General features: G+C 45.2%; 1 protein-coding gene across 1 annotated transcript in view; it reads right to left on the bottom strand.

Annotated features, from left to right (window-relative positions):
* The window catches only part of LOC114769910 (CUB and sushi domain-containing protein 3-like), a 324,749-nt gene that overhangs the window by 204,026 nt on the left and 96,885 nt on the right, over positions 1-23,838 (bottom strand). The window contains 1 exon segment of the mRNA XM_028963275.1: positions 18,561-18,755. Coding sequence (XP_028819108.1) covers positions 18,561-18,755 — 195 coding nt within the window.

Here is a 23,838-nt window from a genome sequence, read left to right as displayed (position 1 = left end):
ACATGTTTAAGGTCAGGCCATAAAATTATACGCTGTGTTTTTTTTTTTTTTTCTCGAGGTGGCGGAGGCAACAACTTTGAATGTCATCCATCTCCTGCTGACTCGGATGGAAGGATCTGCATCAAGGTACATGAGGCCATCAAAGGAGATTTAGTGCTCTGTTGTCTAAATGGCCCTAATGATTTAATCGGATTATACTTCATTTCTGAGGGTTTAATTATCTATAACTCATCTTCAGTAATCACATGCTTATCATGGGACCAGGGCCTACATTAAAGACTGTGCGTAAATTGTATTTATAGGTCATAATGATATGTTTTGATGAAGATTCATTCAGGACGTTTAAAAACGTTTAACTCTAACCAGACGTTTTCCCCTGTGTGGTTTGTTTTAAATTTTAATTTTTAGTGTAAGAGATCTAATGGTGGCCACTGAGTACAGTTGTTTGAGTTTTGGGTCTGAACAAGAAGTACAAGTTGTTATTTTTATATAAACTGCGAAATATTGCTCAAACTTGACAAGAAGCACTGGAGTTCAAGGAGTCGTCCTATCAAACAAACATTTTTAATTATTAATGCGTCTATAGTGATTTATTTATAACTGTACACATAAACACATAAATAGAAGTCTCATCATGAAACACAGTTTTATTTTTTTCATTAGACAGAAGTTCACAACAGAAGAGAAACGCTACTGTTGTCACCAAAATTACTCTGAAACACCATGACTTCCTCAGATATTTCGGCATCTCAATTGGGAGGCAAATGGCCTCATCTAATCGGGGGGAGAAAAGAGTCATGGAGAAATGACAATGCCGTTTTTTTCAGGCCTTTCCTTCTGTCAGGAGGGCAGACGGAAGCCCCGAGGAGGCCAGAGCTGACCTCAGGGCTAATGAGGAAGAAAGAAATGAGGTTAGATGTGCTATTCTCTGCGAGTTGGGCATGATGGATGGGCGCACGTGAGGGGACTAGTACTTATCAAGACCACTATATCACACAATGCCAGTCACCAGAGACTCGAATGGGCAGAAGGACTGGGTATAACCATCTATATCCATCAGACAGTTAAAACGTCGACAACAAAAAAAGTTATTAATCACTAAATATTACGTAAACACAAAGTAATCTCATGAACAGTAAGGCAATAGGGAGCTGTCCATGGTGATGACACCTGAAGTTCTCATTCGGAAATATTCTCAGATTTTTCTACTTACCTTTATTATTAAAATGTAAAGATATAAAGACACGGTTCCATTAATCGTATGACATTGGATGTAATAATCGTAAATGTCATGGCACTAAAGGAAAAACATCTCCAGCTTTTTACGGAGGGTGAGGGAGTTTGTGCATATTTTGTGGGTGTTTTTGCAGCAAACACGTCTTGATGAAAATACAGTAAGATACAGAACCATGTGGTGCGTTTCACAACGGTTTTTGGATCTTAAGGGTGGCTATATAGACTCGGTGTCATTTTCCCATCAGCCCTCTTTTCCTTTTAAGCCCACGAGAAAACAAATAAATAATTAAGTATGGTGGCAAACTGTCTTTAATAGTGACAACAGCTCATGAACTGTTCCAGAAAAGGAGTGACGTCAGCCGGGGGCTACCAACGTAAGGCGTCCCATTACATGGCAAAAGTCTGTCTCCACCAACACGGTTGCAAATGATGCCATCATCACGCGAGGCTGGGATGCCTGCCCAGCTCCCAGGCTCCGTGAAGTCACCTTCAGCCCTGCCGCCTTCCCAGCAAGGGAGATTCAGCACAAATTATGCATGCGCGCCGTTGATATTTTACTGCTAGCTGCTAATCCCATTACTCCAATGCCCTTGATGAGAGACTATTGATAAAGTGTAAAGCTTGTTATTGGATTGCAGAATTATTACCCCCCCCATTGCTCTCTGTGTTTGCACTGGGGTGTGTTCTTTTTTTCATTCCCTCCCTGCAAAGCTGTAAAATGAGAATGTCGGGACTTGGATTTATCGAAGTTTGCATCTTTCGTGTCCTGTTAGAGTCATTAATTGCGGACGTGTCTGACTAAATATGCTTTTGATTAACGATGCCGATAAATAAAGGTGAACACAAACGACGGGCAAGAAAGTCGGTGTCTGTCGAACTGCAACGCATCCCCGCCTCACGTCTAATCCTCGTTTGCATTTGAAAGCTCTCCACATCCCATGCTTCCTGAGCACACACTGCTGCAAGACCCCTTGAACGAGGGTGCCACAGACGGCAATTTTGCAGGCGCGTTGCACCGTGGATGCACACACCCATACAGGTAATTAGTACTTTCAGAGCTATAATCAGCTGCACTCAACGTACTGTGCAGAATTGAGTGGCTCCCAAGGGATGTGAGAGCTATAATTGTGATCTAAATTTTTATTTTTTTTTTAATTTGAATATAACTTCCATTTGTCACAGACCAGTAGAAATAGAATGTCGCTGGCAGTGAAGGGAAAATACATGGTAATGATAGCATTAGCATAATGCTGAATGCCTAGGAAGGCTTGACGTTCTGTCCGACAAGGCTGCGGCGCATTTGTTAGTGCGTCGGTCGTAGCCCAGCAGCCTCGGCGCAGAAGCGTGGGGCTGAATGCAAAGATGGAGAACTTCCGCTAATACACTGCCTGGGGTGATGTGGAGAGGAGGTACAACCCTTTGGTCTGGTACAAAATCCACTTTACAGGAATATAATAGGCTGCATAGATGTTGCGAGTGAGTAACTCTGACTGGGCAGGATAAATGTTTAATTTCACAATGTGTCTGTGTACTTAAATATGAAACTCTACCTTGGCATAGCATTGAATCACCCTTGGCAGACCATGAAATAGCTGTTATAATCACTTCAAGATAGTAAAATACGGCAGTTCAACATGGGGTCAATGCAATTTGCACCCATTATATAAAATAAGAAAACAAATATAACTCTTCATGCCTCTCAACAACAGCATAAAAGAGGCCATTTCAGACATTTTACATAAGTCATGTGCAAGTTGAATTCAATTTAAATGTGTTTTATTCTACATACATGAGTGGCCGCCACTTGCCATATTGTCTTGGTTCCTCAGATCCTGGTATCACCTCATTGTGCTCTGACAACATTTCACGTTTTTAAGCATTTCGAGGCCATGACACCCTCTCCCTCATCGTGCCTTTGCTGAGAGTAGCATTTGTAAATGTACCATTTTATATTCAGCTACACACCTTGAACTGCATAAAAGTAGCAAAATTACGACTGCAAATGGCATTCATTGAAGCCTGCTGCAGGTTTTAAATTTGCTACTTACAACAGGGTGTACAAAGTGTAAGTAGTATACATTGCTTTTCACTGTTGGGTATTGCAACTTTCACCAGAGTATAAATGCCACATGCCAAAAATATCGTTATGATATCGTTTAGATTTACTTATTACTGGTCGTTTCCAAAAAAGAATCGAGTTTCTGAGAGATGGAATAGGCCAGGGCCCATACTCACACAGCATGCCAAGGTAGGACTGCTGCATTTAAATTCGTGATGAATAAAACGAGCAAATGAACAATTAAAGACTCATCTCAGGGCTGGTCTTAGAATACAGATGAACCCAGGTGACCTTTTGGTCACGTTTGGGAGAACAATAGCCTGTCATCTCTGACATGCCCTTCTGCAATCTAAACAGCCACCCCTGATATAATAATTTTTTTTTCTGTGTAAACACCCCCACACCACGTTCTCACACCTCCCTACTGCCAGCACCCGGCATGGTGGCTCGCGTCAGCCGCGCGCCTTTCATCTCTGCCAGCCATCGCCGCGCGAATGACCCCCTACCCAGGCACTCCCTCCGCCCTCTCCCGCCCACCCTCTGTCGCGTCATGCATAAACATGCTCATCCAGCCACCGGAGACCCCCTCCCGGCACCAGCGGGAGCCTCCTGAGAGATCCTCGGCGAGTGTCGGCCCAAATCTCCAGCGCCCCGCCGCCGAGCCACGTGCTCGCACACCGAGAGGTTCCCCTCACATGAAAGCGTGTCAGTCACCGGGGATGAGGCGAGCAGGCTTCTTCTGCTCAACACCCGCAGCTGTGGAGCAAGTACGGACCCTTGCCGTGTTTCAGGAGAGTAGGACCCGTTATATAACTCTTCTATTCAATTAAAAAAATACTTGCCAGCAATGTTTCACTATTGGCTATTCTCAGAGAATAAAGGTATACGGATGGTGAATGCATACAAAAATGTATATTGAAACCTTAAATTCCACCCTGAAATAAAAAAGAAAGTGTGTAAAATCAGAAAGAGGAGCTTAATGACAACCACCTCAAGTTTACAATCACTCATTGTTCGGAGACCTTATAATGCTTTATAAACCTTATAATCAGTGGGGTAAACTATCTAGGTTCTGCCTGATGAGTCCAATTTCTAAATATTAAGTAACTCAAGAAGTGAAATGATCGCTCGCTCATTGTAGTTTTGTCTCAAAACTAGTTCAAAGTGAAGCGACTGTCATTGTGAGACACAGCAGCACAGCAACACAACGAAACGCGTCCCCTGCTTATAACCTTGGTGAGCAGTCGGCAGTCATGACAGGCGCCCGGGGAGCAGTGTGCTTTGCTCGGTGGCACCTCAGTGGCACCTTGGCTGATCGGAAACCTTCTGATTACGGGGCGGCTTTCTTTAACCGCTAGGCCACCACTGATTCTAAGCCTTTCCAAAGCCCTTTGTATGATCCTGCTCCATGCCAACCGCCTGCTTAATGACTTTTCTTTTGATCGGCCTTGTCTACTCCTGGATGTTGCCGACTATTCGCTCCACCCCTGACGAATATTCTGCCTCAGCACCTGATTTTCCAGTTCACTCCTCCATCTACATTCTGGTACAGCTACGCCACGGTATAATGAGGGGCGTAAATATCCCACGTGGTGGCCCGGGGTCTAGTGGGTAAGGAAGGGAACCCGTTATCGCATGGTTGCTGGTTCAAATCCCGATGCGAAGCGCCGTCCCCACATACTGGTCCCCGGGCGCCTTTCATGGCTGCCCACTGCCCACTGTGATGGTTAAATGCAGAGCACACATTTCGTTGTGTGCACCGCCCCGATAAAAACGCCCCAACGTGACTGACTATGACAAAAAGGTCTTCGGTTCGTCATGAGATTGTGACTACAGTAAAAGTGAGAACACATGTTCGAACACGAACAGAGGTGCCCAATTTAGAACGATGAAAAAATACACAGGCCTCTCCCAAAAAAAGCTGCAAACAATGACCGATCCCTTCCTGCAGACCCCCGTCTTTACATCTCCCAACCCCTCTATCTCCCAAGCCCTCTATCTCGCCCTCTCCGCACTCCAGCTGCTTCAAGGCGATGCGACACGCCGGCTTTGTGTCCCCGCTCCGCCGCGGTGTGCTCTTCGCCCACAGCTCTGGCCCCCTTTGTTCCCGGGGAGCGCGTGGGGCTCGGAGATATCCGCCTCGTCACCGCGTGGCTTCCCTCCGAGCTCCGTTGGCAAGGGCCTTCACCTTCGGGCCGATTGACGCTTGTGCCTTATCTGCTGACGGCCGCGTGTGTGTAGCTACGCGGGACCCCCCCTGAAGTTACCGAAGGAACGTCAGGAACGCACACCGAAGGCGGCCGGAGCGATGGCGGTTTGTTTCGGTTTTACCCCAGAGCCGAGTTCACAAAGCCTTAATCCCAGCGTATCCCGCCACAATTTGCCATTCACACATTCGCTTCTAATCAATGTGGGCAAGCGCGCTCCTTTTTTTTTTTTTTAAGGGAATGGGATTCGTCACCGTCTACACGAAGCTGGCGTCGTCCCCGCGTGCGCACAGGGGAGCCAGGCAGGCCGACGGGCAAAAATCACACAGCCGCGCTGTTTGCCGAGGGTCTCGGCGAGGCATTATTACTTTTCCACGCGGCCGTCACATCAATCGCCGGACCCGTGGCGGAGAACATGACTCTCCAACGTTCACTTTCATTATACCCCCCCTACCCGTCTTCGCTTCATCCACATCTGCCGCCAGTTCTCCTTTTGACTGGGAAAGTTCACCTGCCAGGCCAACGGCGCCAATCTCTGACGGCTGCTCAAATAAACCGTCAAACACCCAGCGGGTAGAACTTTCGACAGGCAACTCTGCAATTAGTGTCAAGTCAAAAAAAGAGTGGAACCTGATTTAAAAAAACCACCGAAATTTCCCCTCTTTCTCCATTTCCCAAAACCTCGTTCATCCGACCGACGGCTCTGGCCCGGGGCAGGAAATCGACTCATTTACAAGTTGGGATCGTACGCGTGAGAAGGTTCCCACATCCGCGTTGTCGAGGCTGGTTTGAGAGGCTTGATGTGGTTCGCTACACGCCCGAGCAAACTTGGTCTTGGGAGAGAGGCCGCCCGCCATCAAAGGGAGGATCAAATATCTTGAACGGCCCAGCGGGAGACCCGGGATTACAGGCGTGCCGGGGTAGAGCGCCGTTGGCACCAGCCAAGCGATCGCTATTGTTCTTCGCACTTTAGGAATCAATTTACAAACAGTAATTTGCATTAAAAGCCTATTAGCCCCTAATCACTCGAGAGGCTGTCATGCATATGCTTTTTTTTTCTGATACATACAGTATTTTTTTATTAATTAGCAAAGCTCAGTACCTGAGCAGCTAATGAATGCAAGAAAACGTACAGATGAATGTGATGAAAATTGTCAGTGCAGCGAATGCTGAATAATACCACGTGGTGTGGCTGAATAGATCCTCAATTGGAATGAAATGACAACATCTAAAATCTGCCTACTAGGGCAAAAAATTCTCAATATCACCATTCAACAACCACAACTGCCAGAGCCCATCCTGGGACACTGGGTACACTACCAGTCAAAAGGGGTTAGGGAGACTAAAATGGAGGCCGTTTTGAAGAATTTAATACAGGAAACATATTTGATTCTTTTTGTAGCTTTTGTGCATGTTTGATTAATCTGATCTGCCTCTTTGTACAAACATGACTGCTTTGTTTATAATTTATGTTAAAAACATAAACGTGTAATATTGGGTTATGTTTGCAATATTTGCATATTGGTTCATTGTACACTTGCAATATTTGCAATACTGTGGTCTGTAGCAGTTGCTAAAGCATTTCACTGCATATCATACCATATGTGACAAATAAAATTTGAATTTGAAATTTGAATTGTCATTATCAAAATCGACTTCATGAGATGCTCATTAAGATGAGTGAATGATAAGAAAGTGTTCAGCAGGAACCTTCAGGACTGTTGGGAACAAGTCAGGACTGATAGAAGCCGAAATTGGTGAATTGCTGCCATCACGGCAAAAGCTCCCTGCTTTGGAGAGCCTAAAACGTTCAGCTTTTTTGCCTTTGCTGTTGTTCTAGTTCATTACACATCATCCATTGTGCTATTTAATAGTCCTGCGTCTTCAGTTTTGTTCTATAATGTACTAAATGCAAAACCCATGAATGTGTATGTGTGTGATTTGCATTTGATTGGTCATGTAAATAAATCATATTTGCATGCAGTTGCATTAGTCATTTTTCTCAGGAAAAGTATACATTTCTTATTAGCAGCATACTCAGTTAACACTTTTACAGCATGCTTAACTGCACTTTGTGTGTATTCGTGAATAAAAGCCTGATAAATTGCAGAAGTGGAATCTATATAATGAGAATTCATTATTCAATCAGCAGACATACCTTAGCATTCAGGCCCACAATGAAAGGATAAGAGAAGAATAATGTTTAATTTTAACTGTAATTCAGGGAAAAGAGACAAAATAGACAAATGGTGTGCTAAATTGCTTCAGATGATGCTTTGGATTCGGGGACATTCACTTCCTGTGAATGACAAATAACAATTAGGACAGATGACTGGAGAGAATAATGAACAATGACGACTGGAGATGGAAGAGCCAACAAAGCAAGAGAGTTGAATTCATCCAAAAATCAATGAATAAAATTAATAAAAACCTTAAATCACAGGTCTTTTGTGTATGAGGCTGTTAATCAGGTATGCGAACGAATGGAAAAAATAGGAGTAGATCCCTCAAGTACATGCTCAAACCATTGTATCTAGAAGAATTTTTATCAGGACTAAATTTTGATTAGACTACATACATTTGAGTGCTGGCTTCCATCCGTTTATCTCCAGCTTCCCATATAACGTGGCCAAAAAATAGCTTGTTAATATTTAACGGTGGCATTAACTGAGAGTCATTTCCAGAGAGCCGAACATGAAAAAAACGAAACCAAAAAATTATTTGATGATTATCAATAGCCAATGGTCCCTTGTGTCACCTCCTAAAACCTACCATGGGCTGACCTCTTTAAAAAAGTACAATGTTAGCCAATGGTTATCCGGCTTCCCCTATGACACGCCCATTACTACAAACTCGACCTACAAACATAAAATACTTTCCATAGGTGATAGTGAAGTGAAATTTGTCCTCTGCATTTAACCCATCACCCTGAGTGGGCAGTGGGCGGCCATGACAGGCGCCCGGGGAGCAGTGTGTGGGGACGACGCTTTGCTCAGTGGCACCTTGGCGGATCAGGATTCAAACCGGCAACCTTCTGATTACGGGGCCGCTTCCTTAACCGCTAAGCCCCAACTGCCCCACTCACAGCTTAACAGCTTAGTCCTACTCTGAAGCCCGTACAAATACACTGGGTGCAGGACGGGGACTCACCCAGGGTGGGGTGCACACACACCATTCACACACTCCCAGCGCACATATATTTTTTTAGGTGTCACGACGGGGCGGAAACAACAACTTCTGATTGGTCTGTGGCAACTTCCTGGGAGTCAAGTGCATAAAAGAACTTTCTCTTGTGGACTCTGGGCACTTTCTTTTCCTTTTCCATTGGGAACTGGGGGGTTTTCTGAGTCTTGCTGACTCTTCCTCTATCCCTTTCTCCTCTCTTTTATTTCCGGGTTTTCCTGTAACGTTGGTACCTTTTTTTTACATACAATATTTACATGTAACTGCAGAAATAACCTACTGGTGCTAATAAATTAGAAACCGTTCATTCTTTTTCCTCTATTGTGTCACGCCTCTTTAAGAAATATTATTAGTGTGTGTGCAGTGTGTGTGCATGTGCGTGTGTAAGTGTTAGATTCGTCTGAAATACTTATTGAATAAGTGGGTTTTCAACTGCTTCTTTAAGGTGGTAGTATGGAGCCGGGCAAGTTGTTCCACCAGCCAGGGACAACAAAGGAGAACAGAGTCGATTGGGACCGGAGACCCTCAGGTTCAGACTTTTGCGCCAGAAGAACCCCGATGAATGCCTCGAGGCGCGCCGCCACCTCCAACCTTCTTTTCTCTCGGCCTCGAGTGCTCCTCGAGACGACGCCCGCCGCTGGCGTCCCAACCGCCGGGCGGGCTGCGGTAAACACTTGCTCGGCTGCGCAGATTGAATGTCATTATCTGTGTTTACTTATTTATCCTCTGGAAGTTCAGCAAGGAGCGCGGGGCTTGTTAATTATACAAGAGGCTCCTTTTTTACTCCTGTAGCTAGATTGATGCGGGAGCATTATCACGAAGAGTAAGGCGTTTTCTATCTCTTTTTCGTTTGGACACATTTCATTTAAAGACTCATTTGCGAGTAAGATTTGTAAAAAATTTATATGTTTTTGTACTATTGTTGCCGGCAGCACAGTTAAAAGTAGTTACAAGACGTTAATGTTTAATACTGTATGCAAGATTTAATATCGGAAAAAATAGCTTGTTAATATTTAATGGTGGCAGTAACTGAGAGTCATTTCCGGACTGCTGAATGTGACAAAACAGAAAAGAGAAAGTACTTGATGACTATCAGTAGCCAATAGTCCCTTGCGTCACCTCCTAAAACCTACCGTGGGCTGACCTCTTTAAAAAAAAAAATGCAACGGTGGCCAATCCATCAAAGGAACCTTCCGTAGTGACCTTTTCAAAAGCTTAATTTCCTGTTCTGCCGCACGGCTCGACGTTTGCGATCACAGCTACTCCACAGGTGAGTCTGTGACAGGCAGGGCACAGCCCGAGACGAGCCGCCTGAGCCGGGCATTAAACTGTCAAACCCTGCCGACACCCCTCGCCCATCCATCATCCGGCACGAGGCCCATCGCGCCTTTTCCACTCCGCTTAGGTGCCTGTTCCAGTGCCGACTCCCGATCCGGAACCCGTGTCACGAAACAGAAAAAGCCACGGGTCTGGATCTGAGGTGCCGCGATGTCACCCAGTTCCCGCTGGACTCCAAATTTAACTTTAAGTTGTTCCTACATCGCACCGTTTTCTATGTGACTAAAGAACATTGCTTTTGAACTGGCAGAGATCGGAATTAGTTTGGAAAATGAAATAAGGAGCCTGCTTCTGACTTGTTGTGTGAACTCCGCTGGCACCCGGGCCTGAATGAGGACAAACTTTCGAGGTCCCGACCCAGGCGAGGGCGACGGCACGCCTCAGCATGCATTGTTCTCTGCGCGTTCAGACATGCCACGAGTGAGCGTGGGTGTCTGTGACACGGGTTTTGAACCTGAAGCAGCGAATTCGAACCAATTAGAACAAGGAAAAGCGAGAGAAAAAAAACAACTTAAGCATCACTAACAATACAATTTCAGAAAGTGAAGAGCGCTGCCCCGATAATACGGCCTATGGTGTACATTTTGGGATCACGGTCCACTGCCAGCGCCGTTATTGCGGTCAGGAAGAGCCCAAGCAATTCCTCCATGTATTTTAATGAGACATGTCTCCGTCCTCATTAACCGAATCTGAGATATGGACCCGGTTGGCTATTGCCATGGATACTGACACCCGGGGGGACACGGTGCATTTCTCGTTTTGCCGTGGGCAAGACAGATGCTAAAACAACTAAAAGCTTCATTAAAGGGCGTGAGAGAAAAGTTAGTGAAAGGAACATGGTGGTGGGCGTATAAAAATAATGTGACACATTCGCTGTGAGAGCCTGCTTAAGAGATGAACATCGAAGTAACCGTCACGAGGGTTTCTAATATTAAGTGCCCCAAATGCAATATCTGTCACTGCCGTTAAGGTCGTCCATAAAAATAGATCAGATGGCGGTTCCAAAAGGGTTCCGGAAGACAGAGAACTCTTCTTGTTTGACGTGTGCTTTGTCCAAACATGCAAGCACTCACATCAAAAACGGGACAAAAATATCCCGCCCGTTGATCTGTCTTCACCAATTCGCCTGAGACAACCCACTAAGTTTGTGTCGTATATTTCAATAATCCAATATCCGCAGAATGTCACATTCCTTCATGTGAAGACACTAAACCTTGAAGAAACGGCAGCAAATCAGGATGTGAAGGACGTTTCAAGGCATGGTGATGACCTCACAGGCCGCTCACACTGTGCAAGATCAAGTTGAACACGTAGCGGCCAGATCTTAATAATGCAAGCTGCTTAGACATCACCAAATGCTGAGGACAGCACGCACACGTCTGCAAGCCCCGTCTTGTCCACCACCCATCACCTCTCAACAGGCTGTGGCTCCCTCATATATAATTTACTTAATCGCGCATTCATGCATCCAGTTTCTAAACCAGTTCAGGGTCACAGGGACCCACGTCTACTGTAAACCAGCAATGTATTGCAAGTAGTCAGATTGTGCACAGCGCAAACATACATTATGTAATCTGTATATACAGTACAGGCCAAAAGTTTGGACACCTTCTCATTCAACGTGTTTTCTTTATCTTCATGACCATTTACGTTGGTAGATTCTCACTGAAGGCATCAAAACTATGAATGAACACATGTGGAGTTATGTACTTAACAAAAAGTGGAGACCTGACCTCCACAGTCACCGGACCTGAACCCAGTCGAGATGGTTTGGGGTGAGCTGGACCAACAAGTGCTAAACACCTCTGGGAACTCCTTCAAGACTGTTGGAGAAGCATTTCAGGTGACGACCTCTTGAAGCTCATCGAGAGAATGCCAAGAGTGTGTAAAGCAGTAATCAGAGCAAAGAAACTAGAATATAACACATGTTTTCACTTATTTCACCTTTTTTTGTTAAGTACATAACTCCACATGTGTTCATTCATAGTTTTGATGCATTCAGTGAGAATCTACCAACGTAAATGGTCATGAAAATAAAGAAAACACACGAGTGAATGAGAAGGTGTGTCCAAACCTTTGACCTGTACTGTAGACACTGCCCACTATCTGCCAAACATTGCCCATATGTGTCTGAAACCGAATGAAGCGTCTCGTTAGATTTCAGCTCACTGATGACGCGAAAATGATCATGAATTTAAAAATCTTTCTAAGATATCTGACTGCGCTGGTTCTGCCGTTGTGTTTACATGCATGAAGTGTGGGTCTCGGTGGAAGAGCGTTCACTTTCCGTAGGCATCAAATCCATTGGCCGCACCTGCGCTCTTGTTAACCAAGTATTGACACCCCAGGCTGGTGCAAAAATACCACCGTCCGTTAAAGTCTATATCTGAGGAGCCGGGGGAAAAAAAGGAGTTTATGAGCACAAGACAGAGCTTTAAAAGAGTGGCTTTTATTTTTTCCCGGCGTTGTTGGTCTCAGATCCCGCTGGGCCCCTCAATTCGTGTTTCGGGAAGAAGAAAACTCTCAGAACTGCTGAGTTTTGTTGTTGCATTCATGGATGTAATCAATTCTTCTTCAGTACCTGTCAAAAAAGCAAAAAAAAAAAAGCGAGGGCCTTTCCGGGGCCTGCCGCTCCTCAACTTTTTACGCTCATCTGGTCCCCATTATGGTCCCCTCGTGACCTCTGCAAATCTTCATGGCTCGAATGGATCTGCACCTTCATGAATTCATTTATGTGGGAAATAACAGCATTGTCTCTTTCCATTACAGTAACGACATTTCTTGCACTTCAATCAAGTTTAGTCGATGCCACAAATGATTAAATGACTGCATCTGCTCTCTTTTGCAGATCTGAGTCCCCGTGGAAGGCAAGATGAAACTGGGATGAATACTTCGCTTATTTTAGCATCTTGTCTTTTCCCGTGCAACCGTAAGGTAAGGTTCATTAGGGACCATAGGAATAATTGTACTTAGAAATTATTTAAATCAAGTGGAAGTTCATGTTGGATGAGGGACAGAACCCGGGAGTTAAATCTACTGGTTGTGCCGGCAAAGCTAAAATAAAACTATTAAAATATGTTTTTTGTGATGATATGCATTTGTAAAACTGTCAGCCCCATGTTCAGCCCCTTATTATGCAACAGTTAAACATTATTAATAGACTGGCAATAGGAAATGGACATGGAATGGACCCTCTTTGGGTGTCACTGGTTTCTAATACTGAGAACCATCTGAGCTATTTAGGATAATATCAATAATTGTTATAAAACAGTTTACTCAACCTAACTGTGCTCGTGCCCCATGTTTTTATCCCACATCGTAACCACACTCTTGTGTTTTTATGGGAAATAAAAGCGAGTTTGGGGAGCTTTATCTTGTATATTATTAATAATGGCCTCATTGGATCATAAAAGCAAGGTCGCTTATCCATAAAGATGGCACAAGAAAACTATTCCTCATATGGTTTACTGTGTCCTTCGGAATCTGTGCCCAATAGAGAGACTCCGGTAAATTCATTAGGAACAATTTGCATTGCCGCTGCTCATGTGAAATCGATGGACGACAGATGCAGCGGAATCAGAGGCAAAGGCCATCTACGAACTTTTCACCAGTCCTCCTCTTTACGAAGCGAGTCCATACGGCTCATTAATGCATGACCCTTAACTGCACTTAGCAATATGGCTAGCAATCAAGTCCTGGCACGAGAAAGAGATTGAAAAAAAGTCGTACGAAAACATGGGCTGTGACAGAATTTTAAGACTGCGTCACTGCAGCCGTCAAATTACGCTTCAAAGGAATTCCTTATGGGGAAAAAACGAAGGCCGCCGCCACATACGAAAAATCCTGTCTCTGCCGAGAGAACCAGGGGAGCCACTCAGTTAATGACCACGCCGAGGTCGTGAGCTCCATTATTTTCATGGACTTATTGAAATGTACAGAGCCTAAATCACCGCGCCACCTCCACTGGACAGTTCGGTGAGAGCAAGACTGTGAAAGCGAGCTGCTGTGCGACGGCCGCGTCGGTGAGATGAGTTTCCCTCATCGGTGGCTGAAAATAAACTAGGTCAATGCGTTTTCAATCCAAGTCAATATTCCAGCACAGTCAACTGATTAATAATATTTCTCAGTCGTGATGAAAAAACACACAAGATCACGAAGAGAAAAATATGTCATTTTACGTTAAAGATTTTTTAATGCTAACAATAAGAAATACAGTGTATTGTATTGCCCTCTCAAGTATGCGAACCACGAGTTGAGGGAGTTGCACATATATTTGTCCAATACGGACAAATATATTCATGGAATAGGTGTTAAAATACTGCTTCTTTATGAATGTATTTAGGTTGCTTTATGAGATGATGCTTCCTTTGATGATGGTGGGCCTGTTCTCTTTGTAGAGCTAGAGTGGAGCTTCAGTAATCACTTGGATTTGGGCTTTTATTCCTCTTTCGCCCCTTAAACCCCAATTTAAAAGTATTGAACTGTGCGATAACTTTTTAGACTGTGAGAGCCTTACCAGTGTTAAAACGTTTGCTTGTAGACATTGAATAATAATAATTCAATCAATTTGCACCACTGTGTGTCAAACCTGGAACCACCTGGAACAACAGCAAGCAGCCCCATCTAGAATACCAGCGTTTAAGTCACGTAGCATGCAGATCCTTAACATTGGCTTAATACATCTCCTGCATTCTGCCGCTTCATCTGAAACTTATCGTGACCCACATCAGACCTCATCCAGGACCCGTGTATAGGGCTTCATGAGATGGCAAATGGGAAACGCCATGCATTTGCAATAACACGTAATGTGTTTTCCCTTCCATAAATATTAAAGTTTTGTAAGCTTAACCCTCGCCCCAGACCTGGCCTTATCCCATTGACGACACCTAGTCACAGAACGTTACGAGAAACGTGCAAATGTGGCTTTTAACCCCTTGACGCTACCTCAATGCTGACTGCTTTTATAGTTGCAGCTGTTAAACATTTGGCAAAAGTAGTCCAGACCTTAAACCCTGACACCTAGAGACATGACCTTTGAAGCAGTCCATGTCCCAATGCAGCGTTCACATCTAGATCAGCGATTTTCTCCAACGCAATTCAGACGATGCACAAACGATATTGCATATAATGTGATATACAAGTAGTACGTTGGACTTGGCATCTTGGTTTACTGCTCTGTCCTCAGCCACCTCTACCGAGGCTGGACACATCTGCCTGGACACACCTGCTGGAGTTATTAGTAGGCAAAATTTATTGGGACTGGCCAGCGTTCTCAATATCTTAATAAAACTTCCTGAGAGCCTGTCTGGAAGCCCTCCAGAAAACAGCATTTTTTTCAACCCGGCATCCCAACACTTACAAGAGGTGGAATGTTGGGCAAGGCCGTGGGCGGCGCGTCCTCGCGCCGAGCAGGGGACGGTTTTAGGACCCGGGCTCTGGGTGCCGCTCGCCGACAGATGACGCGTACTGACGGTGATGCTCTGTAATGCTGGCGGTGGGAATTGTCAGGCCCGGAATATCGGATCGAGCCGCCTGGGCAGAGCGGGCTGTCATGTCACGACGCTGTCACGCCGATTTCACGCTCCTGTGCACAGCCCGACCGGATCCGCCGCCGGCGCCAGTGCGCTGAAACCAACATTTTTGAGGGCCCGGAAAATGACCAAGAAATAATAAAACTACACAAATTGCTTTCTCCTTAAATCATTTCTTCTCACACTTGTACCTAAAGAAACATTCTAAAGCAGCATGACTTATTGGAGAGCTGTTGTTGCGCGTGTAAATTTCGCGAGAGGCGGTGTTGAACGAAAGGTTTTATACGGAAGAATGGTGTGGGTGGTACCATCTCTCTTTTTAATCGATCAAACTAGTGAGCAGTGAAGTCTACCCATTGGCACACATGGATTCTGCTTCTATCACTTTATACGACGGGCTTATGGCCCTTTTGGGAGCTCAATCTTTTTAATGGGCTTAAATTTGACCAATCTCACAAAAGCACTCTTTGCTAATGCGAAATACAGAATCGAACACTTCAAAGAGTCCAAAAGACTCACTTTAATTTGCCATTCGCTTTAATTGGATAAAAAAAAAAAAGCAAAAGGAGAGATTTAAAGAAAAATAAAAAGGCAATAACATTTACTACTGTTGCTTCAGTCGGAGTGAGGGAAATGGAGAGCAGTTTGTAACTTTTCAAGGACAATTTGAAGTCACCATCTGCAGCACAAACAGCTTTCAGAGGCATGGGAAAATTTAAGCTGTGAACAAGTACTTCCTGTCACATTAGAGACCTGTGTAGATAACGTAGGCAGAGTGAATAATTGCACAATACCATATTTATATGTAAAAAAGGGAAAATGCGAAGAGAAAATAAATATGGTAATATTAGAGAAAAGCCTTCTTTGTTGAGCGTCTAATAGAAAAAGCTTTTTTATTCCAGTAGGTATTCATTATGAGGATGTTTGTATGGTAATATGAAAAAGACCGTAAATTATGAATAACCCAAATGCATACAGAATCAAAGGCCCTTGATACATGTGATCGCGCAGGCTGTCCACCATGGGATAATGGAGATTTGTGCACGCTCAAGAACCAGAAGAAAGGGCAATGAAGCTTTCATACTTATTCCATTGCATGGTCACTCGTACTGAAAAGGAACGAAAGAAAAAAAAGTAAAATGAAACAGAGAGAGAAAGACTCTAAAATCAAGCTAAGCTAATGCAAAAGTAAAACTAAGTTAAAAGCTTAGCACAGTTTTTTGTATCATATTTCATGAATGCGAGTGTTTAAGGCTGCTTTAGTGTGTTCATGTAAAATGAAACATTAAAAAAAAGATAAGCTCGGCTGGTAATAAGATAAGATATATTTATACTTTATTTCTAACACTACTCATAATTAGTTAGTTAGCTAAGGAACACCCCAAAATCACAGGTTCGAACCCCACCTGAAACTTCTGACTGTAATGCTGGACAAAGGCGCTGGTCACGTGTTGCACAAGGGTTGTCGTCCCCGATGAAATGCAATAAATAATTCATAGAGATTGAATGCTGAGAAATCTCATTTTGTGGAATAGTTTGGTTCATTACATTAACGCCAGGCTGTAATTTCCTGCTTGCTGAACGCCATTATGATGGAGGATTAAAGAATAAAGGAAAAAACGGCAAAAATACGACCAAACATATTCTGTCTGAAAGGCAGAGATGATTATTATCTCATTATCAAAAACATGGGATCATTTGACCATTAATCAACTAGTCGGATCCTGTATAGCATTGATAATATTGTTCTGATGGCCTTGACCTTCACCATGAATACCAGAAGCATTCGTAACTTTTCAATTGCAACTGATGCACTGATCGTAGTTTGACATCCATTCAAAGACATGTATTTTAGTTTACCAGGACTAAGAAGACCGCAAGCCCATTGGAAAAAAGGACAAATATGGCGCCTGAAAGCAAAGGCTTTGCATGTGGCATTTCATTCAGCTCACCCCATTCATCTACCACTGGCCTGTGGAAAACCCGCCCACATGGGCCACCTCCGCAGCATTTGCCATTTGTGGCGACCTTGCCGTGCGGCGCGCTTACAATTCTGAACTCACGTTTCCACGTCTGAGGCTCAAGCGCCACCTGGGCGCAATGTTGAACATATATCCGTTATCGGCATTTCAGAACGGTTTCTCATCGAGCTCTCAGCCCCGGACTGTAGCGCCCTCCCAATTCTGCTCACGTTCGCATTGGACTAAAGGAAACATGATGCAATATCTGTCATCTCGTTTCCTCCGTATTAAAAGTAAAGGCCTGGCGGCGAAAAGCCGCGCTCACCTACGGGCAAAGTCTTATTTGAAAGCGGTCATGGCCGGTGCACTTTATAATTGGGCCGAACATGAGACGATAAATCCTGATATGTTTAAGAGCACAGGCCGAGACGGGGGGTGGGCGGCCGAGAGTCGCTGAGCAGATGGAACGAGTCCGCTCGGCTCACGTTCGGCAATTTAAGCCCGCAACAGGAATGCCCTGGCGTGGCGGGTCCAGAAATCCGGAAAGTCCGGAAAGGCTGGGTACCTGATGGATTGAGTAGTTACATCTAAACTTTTTTTTTTTTTTTTTTCCACAAAGTGGATTTGAAAAGTGATGTTTTCCAACAGTTTAATTAGTTCATTAGTAATGGTTCAAATGCAATATGGTTCACTTATTAGGCATGAAATGACCAGTGGGGGGCATGTGCCTCCATCTCCCATCTCCGGCGTGTCAGGTGGGGCCCGTGCTGATAAAGCGTCTCTGTCCGTAACTTGATCGCGCTAATGAAAACGAGCCTAATCGTCCCTGCGGCCTATTAATCTCCGACTTTGGGGAAAATGACCATATTTAATTGGTTAGTGTCCGTGCTATTAATAAAGAGCCGACGCGCCATGCACAGACGCACAGGCGTGCGAGTTAGGAATGCAAACACACGGGTGGCCATTAGCCGCACACACAAACACACATTCGCCATGCACCGTCCGTACACACAAAGCGGGGGTGGGGGGTGGCGAGGGCGCTGACCTCTGCAGATGGGCACAGGGAAGTCCCAGACGGCCGCGTTGCCCGCGTTGGTCACGCACGTGAGCTGGGGGTGGCCGTCCAGCACGTAGCCCGCCACGCAGCTGTAGCGGATCTTGTCCCCTACGTTGAAGCGTGTCCCATACAGGACGCCTTTGGGTGGGACGCCCGGGTTCCCACAGGAGCTGCTCTGCAACTCTGAAAAGGAGAAGAAACGGAGCCATATAACTTGCAGGTTTAAGTAAGCTCAACAATGCAATATGAGGTGAATTACGCCAATCAAAATACATCAAGCATCATAGAACAACTGGGGCAGTGGTGGCCTTAAGGAAGCGGCCCCGTAATCAGAAAGTTGCCGGTTCGAATCCCAAACTGCCAAGGTACCACTGAGGTACCACTGAGCAAAGCACCGTCCCCACACACTGCTCCCCGGGCGCCTGTCATGGTGCCCACCGCTCACCAAGGGTGATGGGTTAAATGCAGAGGACAAATTTCACTGTGTGCACCGTGTGCTGTGCTGCTGTGTATGACAACCACTTCCCTTTCACTTCACTTAATGTCACCATAACGGCATTAACTGGAAAATTCTGGGTGCCGACGTGCTGGTGTTGTTGCTAAGCAACGTCACTCGCCCAGGAAAGTGAGGAAAGTGAGGAGATGGTCGGAGAGCTGATGGCGTCTCAGGCGGACAGGAAGTGAGCAGGTGTTTGGGATAGGGGGGCGCACGGCTCTTTACTTCTCGTGAGCCCCCCCCCCCTCGCCGCTCCACTGCGGAGAGAGACGCGGAGAGAAGATTGTAATTAGAAATGCTCTTCGGCTCCCCTCCGGTCAATACGTGTTTATGGAGGGGCGCAGCTGAGGGTAAAGATGCAGCTGCCGCCGCCCGGGAGCGTAAACAGCATGGCCCTCCGAGCCTGACAGCGTCGCTGCCGGTGACTCGAGAGCCAAACAAAGAGAGACGGGACAGAGGAAGAGACGGAAAGACAGGGTTGAGGAAGAAGAGGGAGAGGTGAGGATGACGGGATATGAAATAGTTCCAAAAACAATTCTGTTTTGGGAAACAAATAGCTTCCAATAAGAGATCAGTTTAATATTGGCTCAAATAAATAAGAACATGAAACATTTGGCTGAAAAATGTCAGATTTACAACGACCTTCAGGTTTTGCAATTCCACTGTTTTTATTAAAATTTACATTTATTCAATTGTATTTGTGACATACACGGTCATACACGGTATGATATGCAGTGAAATGCTTTGGCGACTGTACAGACCACAGTATTGCAAATATGCAGTATATGCAAACATAACCAAATATTACACTTTTATGTCTTTAACATAAAACATAAAATATGTGTAACAGGTAGGGTAAAGGTGTGCAAATGAGTGAAGTCAAAGTATAAAGTGAAAAGTAAAAAAAGAGTACAAAGTTTGAAAAAAGTTAAAAAGTATGTGCAAGGTTCAGTCCAACACATACACGTCACACTTTCGAGTCTCAGCATTATCAAATAAAGCACAACTTTTTAAAGTTTTACCCCAAAACGGTGTTCTGTGAAGTTATTCGGCCCTACTCAACTTAATTGGTATATGTCACTTAACAGTCAGAGTGGCTTCCCAGTTGGCAAGTACACAATAATACCCAGGCCAATAGCGCCAACGTTGCAAAATGATAGAATGAACAATGAAGGTGACAGACAGAAGAGGGAGAAGAAGGGAATTTGAGAGGGTTTGGGAATGATAGCATTTTTAAAAAAAAAAGTGATACACAGCAACACAGCACACAGTGAAATTTGTCCTCTGCATTTAACCCATCACCCTTGGTGAGCAGTGGACAGCCATGACAGGTGCCCGGGGATCAGTGTGTGGGGACGGTGCTTTGCTCAGTGGCACCTCAGTGATTCGAACCGACAACCTTCTGATTACGGGGCCGCTTCCTTAACCACTAGGCCACCACTGCCTATATTCCTTTATGCAAAGCTGAGTGGCCATTGTGAGCCGGGGGTCTACACCGGCCCTTCGCATGGTGCCCTGCCACATCTCCGTCCCTCTCCTGCTCTAACAATAGTGTTTTGGACGCCGCTGTTTATGGCCTTTTAACCGCCTGGCCAACTCGCACAGCAGCCATCACTTATCCTGCACCGGCTCTGCACGGTAAACGGAGGGAAAGGTCCCGGCCTTACAAATCGTGACTGGCGTGAGGCACTAGCGCCATGAAAAGCAGCCGGAGCGGTTAAGGCCACAGGTGGCCATCTTGATTCTCATATCGGATAATCCGCGGGGGTATTCCCGGGGGGGTGGGGAGGCTGGAGGTAAATAAGCTAGCACTTCTAGGGGATGTGGAGCACACGGTGCCGTCTCGGTCCTCTGCTGGCCGTCTTCTTGTCTGTGATTGGCCAAAAGTCGAACTATCTATGCATCCCGCTGGACTAGTTTTTTTTGTGCGTGTGCTATTGCACACATCAAACTTGGAGGAAGGAAAAGATATGAGTGTGAAATTCTGGCATCAGTAGCCCCCTTAAGGGATGTCAACGTTGCCATTTAAGATTTTGATGTGTGAGTTCAGTGCAATGCAGAGGAACGAATATCGAGATTTTCCCCCTCTGCTTTTGGGTAAAAAAATTATAAAAATGTGAACAATTGTACAACAGAATTTACAAAGTGTGATTTTAGGGGCCGTGAAAGCGCGATTCAGGCTAGAGATCTCCTTGGCGATGTTCTGAGATAAGCTGGCAAGATGGTCCGAGATGGTTCCGGCCTCAGTCAGGGAGCAGGGCCAGAGCTGAATTACAGAAGGACAACATGTAATCTGGCTAATGCTTTCTCATTTCCCAGAGTACAGAGACAAAGATACATCACAGAGCATCGTGCTACCCACCAAAGAACTAATAATGGCCGATTCGAAATAAATGTAAGTAACCCTAATGGTCATTTGTATTAGTCCACCATGTAAAAAAAAATAAAATACGGTCATTACTCGAAATGGTATAAAAAAGGTAACATTTTTCTTTGCAATACTTGTATAGTTTAGATGTTCAGAAGAAAGCTGCGATACGGGCAAAAGCAAACACCGTCTCGAGTCCATAATTCCCTAAATTGAACAACTTAGAGGATCGACTTTGGTCTGTTAGAGAGAATGGAATTAGCAGGGTGCCCAATGCCTACCCTGCTGAGTTTCTCATTACCCGCAGATCCCTCCTTCGTTTTACTACATTTTAAGTTTTTTATTTTATTGTCACTACAATTTGCAAGAGAGTTAAAAATAATACTGTGTTTCACCTGAACGCTGACAACGCTCGTAATTGTCCCTGGAACTCAAAGTCAATTTGTCAGGGCGCAATCATCGACTGAATTCAGCTCTAACATGGAACCTGTAACCAATTTCCCAGGTAACCCAGGAAACGTTGTGACCTCCCCACTCATCCGAGTGCAACGGCGCCGAGGAGCTCCTGCCAACGCCGGGCCTGATTGCAGCTGGAAGGGAGATGGGCTTTTTTAGCCGCGGAATTACCCGTGCTCCGCGAGCCGGCCTTATCGGCGCGCCAGCGCTTCAGCCCACCATCCATCTCAGTCGTCTTGGCCTGGAGGACGCGCGGTGGCGATAGTGCCGGACCTTGCCAGGGCTCTCTGTCAGCGACAGGGCATTTTCCTCAACGTTCCTAACTGGACTAATACAAGAGGTCCTATCGATTGCATTTGTAGACCTGGATGTACTTGGCGGACTGTTTTCAAAGCGCTAGGTCAAAGGCGTCCTCAAGCTTTGCATAAAGAACTAGTCTTTTAAATTATGTTTTAAATGGGTGGACGTCTCTTCAACGATGTCTCAGACACAGCCGACTTCCTCATTCTTTAAACCCACAACACATCCATAAATGTACTAGGATTGTTGCCAGAGACCTTTAAAAAAAAATGCATCATATCCACACACAAAGCGTTCAAAGCTATCTGATAAGAATTTAAGCCATGAAAATTTCAATTAAATAAGGACACTGTGTTCTACACTGTGTTCTAAGGACACTGGCCCATTAGTGAACCAGACCCATCCAATGGGTGGAGAAAATATACACAGAAATACACAGACAAGGAAAGAACGGCGAGGCTCTAGGCAGAAAAGACAAATAAAATCAATAACCCATCGTACATTCAACATACTTTGTGTTCACGGGTAAAAAAAAAAAACTGCACCGGTGCCCTTTTCCTTGAAAAAAATGTAAAAAAAAAATTCTAATAAAATGACTTTACACGGATGATGCACATATCATATCCCTCAAGTTCATTCGGAGATGATTAGCCCACTGGGCCTCAACACAGAGTTCAAGACTTCATTTCAGAGGCACGCTATTCATAAGGGGAGCATAAAAGCTCACGAAGCGACTGTGAGGTTCCTTACGCGGCAGGCGAAGGCTCCCATTTCCCCGGCAAAGTGGGTGTGAACCGGCTCGGAGCGTCCATCCTAATGAGTGACGGGGAGAAGCATTTGGTTGGACAGATCTGGTATTTTCGTCGTTACCCGTACGTGAGCACGCACTAACGCGACCTTAGGCGCCCTCTTGGCCACACGTGGGTTTTTTTTTTGGGGGGGGGGAGCCACTTCCTCCAACACCTGTCCTCCTTCATTACCCCGGCACACGTCACGGCCGTGCTTGTCCTCCGGCCCCTTTTTCCACAGCTCCGTTCGGGGAGGGCCCTTGAGGAGGGCGCAACAGTTCAATGGCACAGCCGGGCCAACGTCATTAATACTTTGGGAAAAGGGGAGAAATGAAAAGGGAGGGAAAAAAGCTGGTGCACACAACACATTAGCATCACAATTTGGCTTTAATAAAGCAGGACTGGGAGCTGGGGGGGGTGCATATTACAATATGCTCCGAACTCGCCTCAATCCTCTCCTGTACATGAATTATGTTCCTGTTGAGGCTTAAGAGGGAAAAATTGGCTACGCGCTTCCACTCCGCCGGGAATAATAAGATCCGTAATGCCATTTCCGTCATGGGGATGCAGCCACATTCAGATGAAACACAACGGAGGTCCGCACTCTTTCATTAATGCAATTTCGATTGCGCCAACGGACAGAATCTATCCAGATTCAGAATCTCTGGACCATCCCGGCGGACCTTCAGCGCCAGGCAGAGATGCAAAGGTTACGTTCTGTGAAGCTATTTCTTCCCACAGACCTTCATCCATGTACATTTTGTCCCCAGATAAGCAATTACAAGCCGAGCTGCTCACCAGGCCGGGCTGCCATAGGAAAATGGAGAGGAATGAAAAGTAAGCAGGGGAAATGTGTGA

The sequence above is a fragment of the Denticeps clupeoides genome, chromosome 20 (assembly GCF_900700375.1).
Source record: "Denticeps clupeoides chromosome 20, fDenClu1.1, whole genome shotgun sequence".
Taxonomy (NCBI): Eukaryota; Metazoa; Chordata; class Actinopteri; order Clupeiformes; family Denticipitidae; genus Denticeps; species Denticeps clupeoides.
This window is presented reverse-complemented; position numbering and strand designations above follow the sequence as displayed.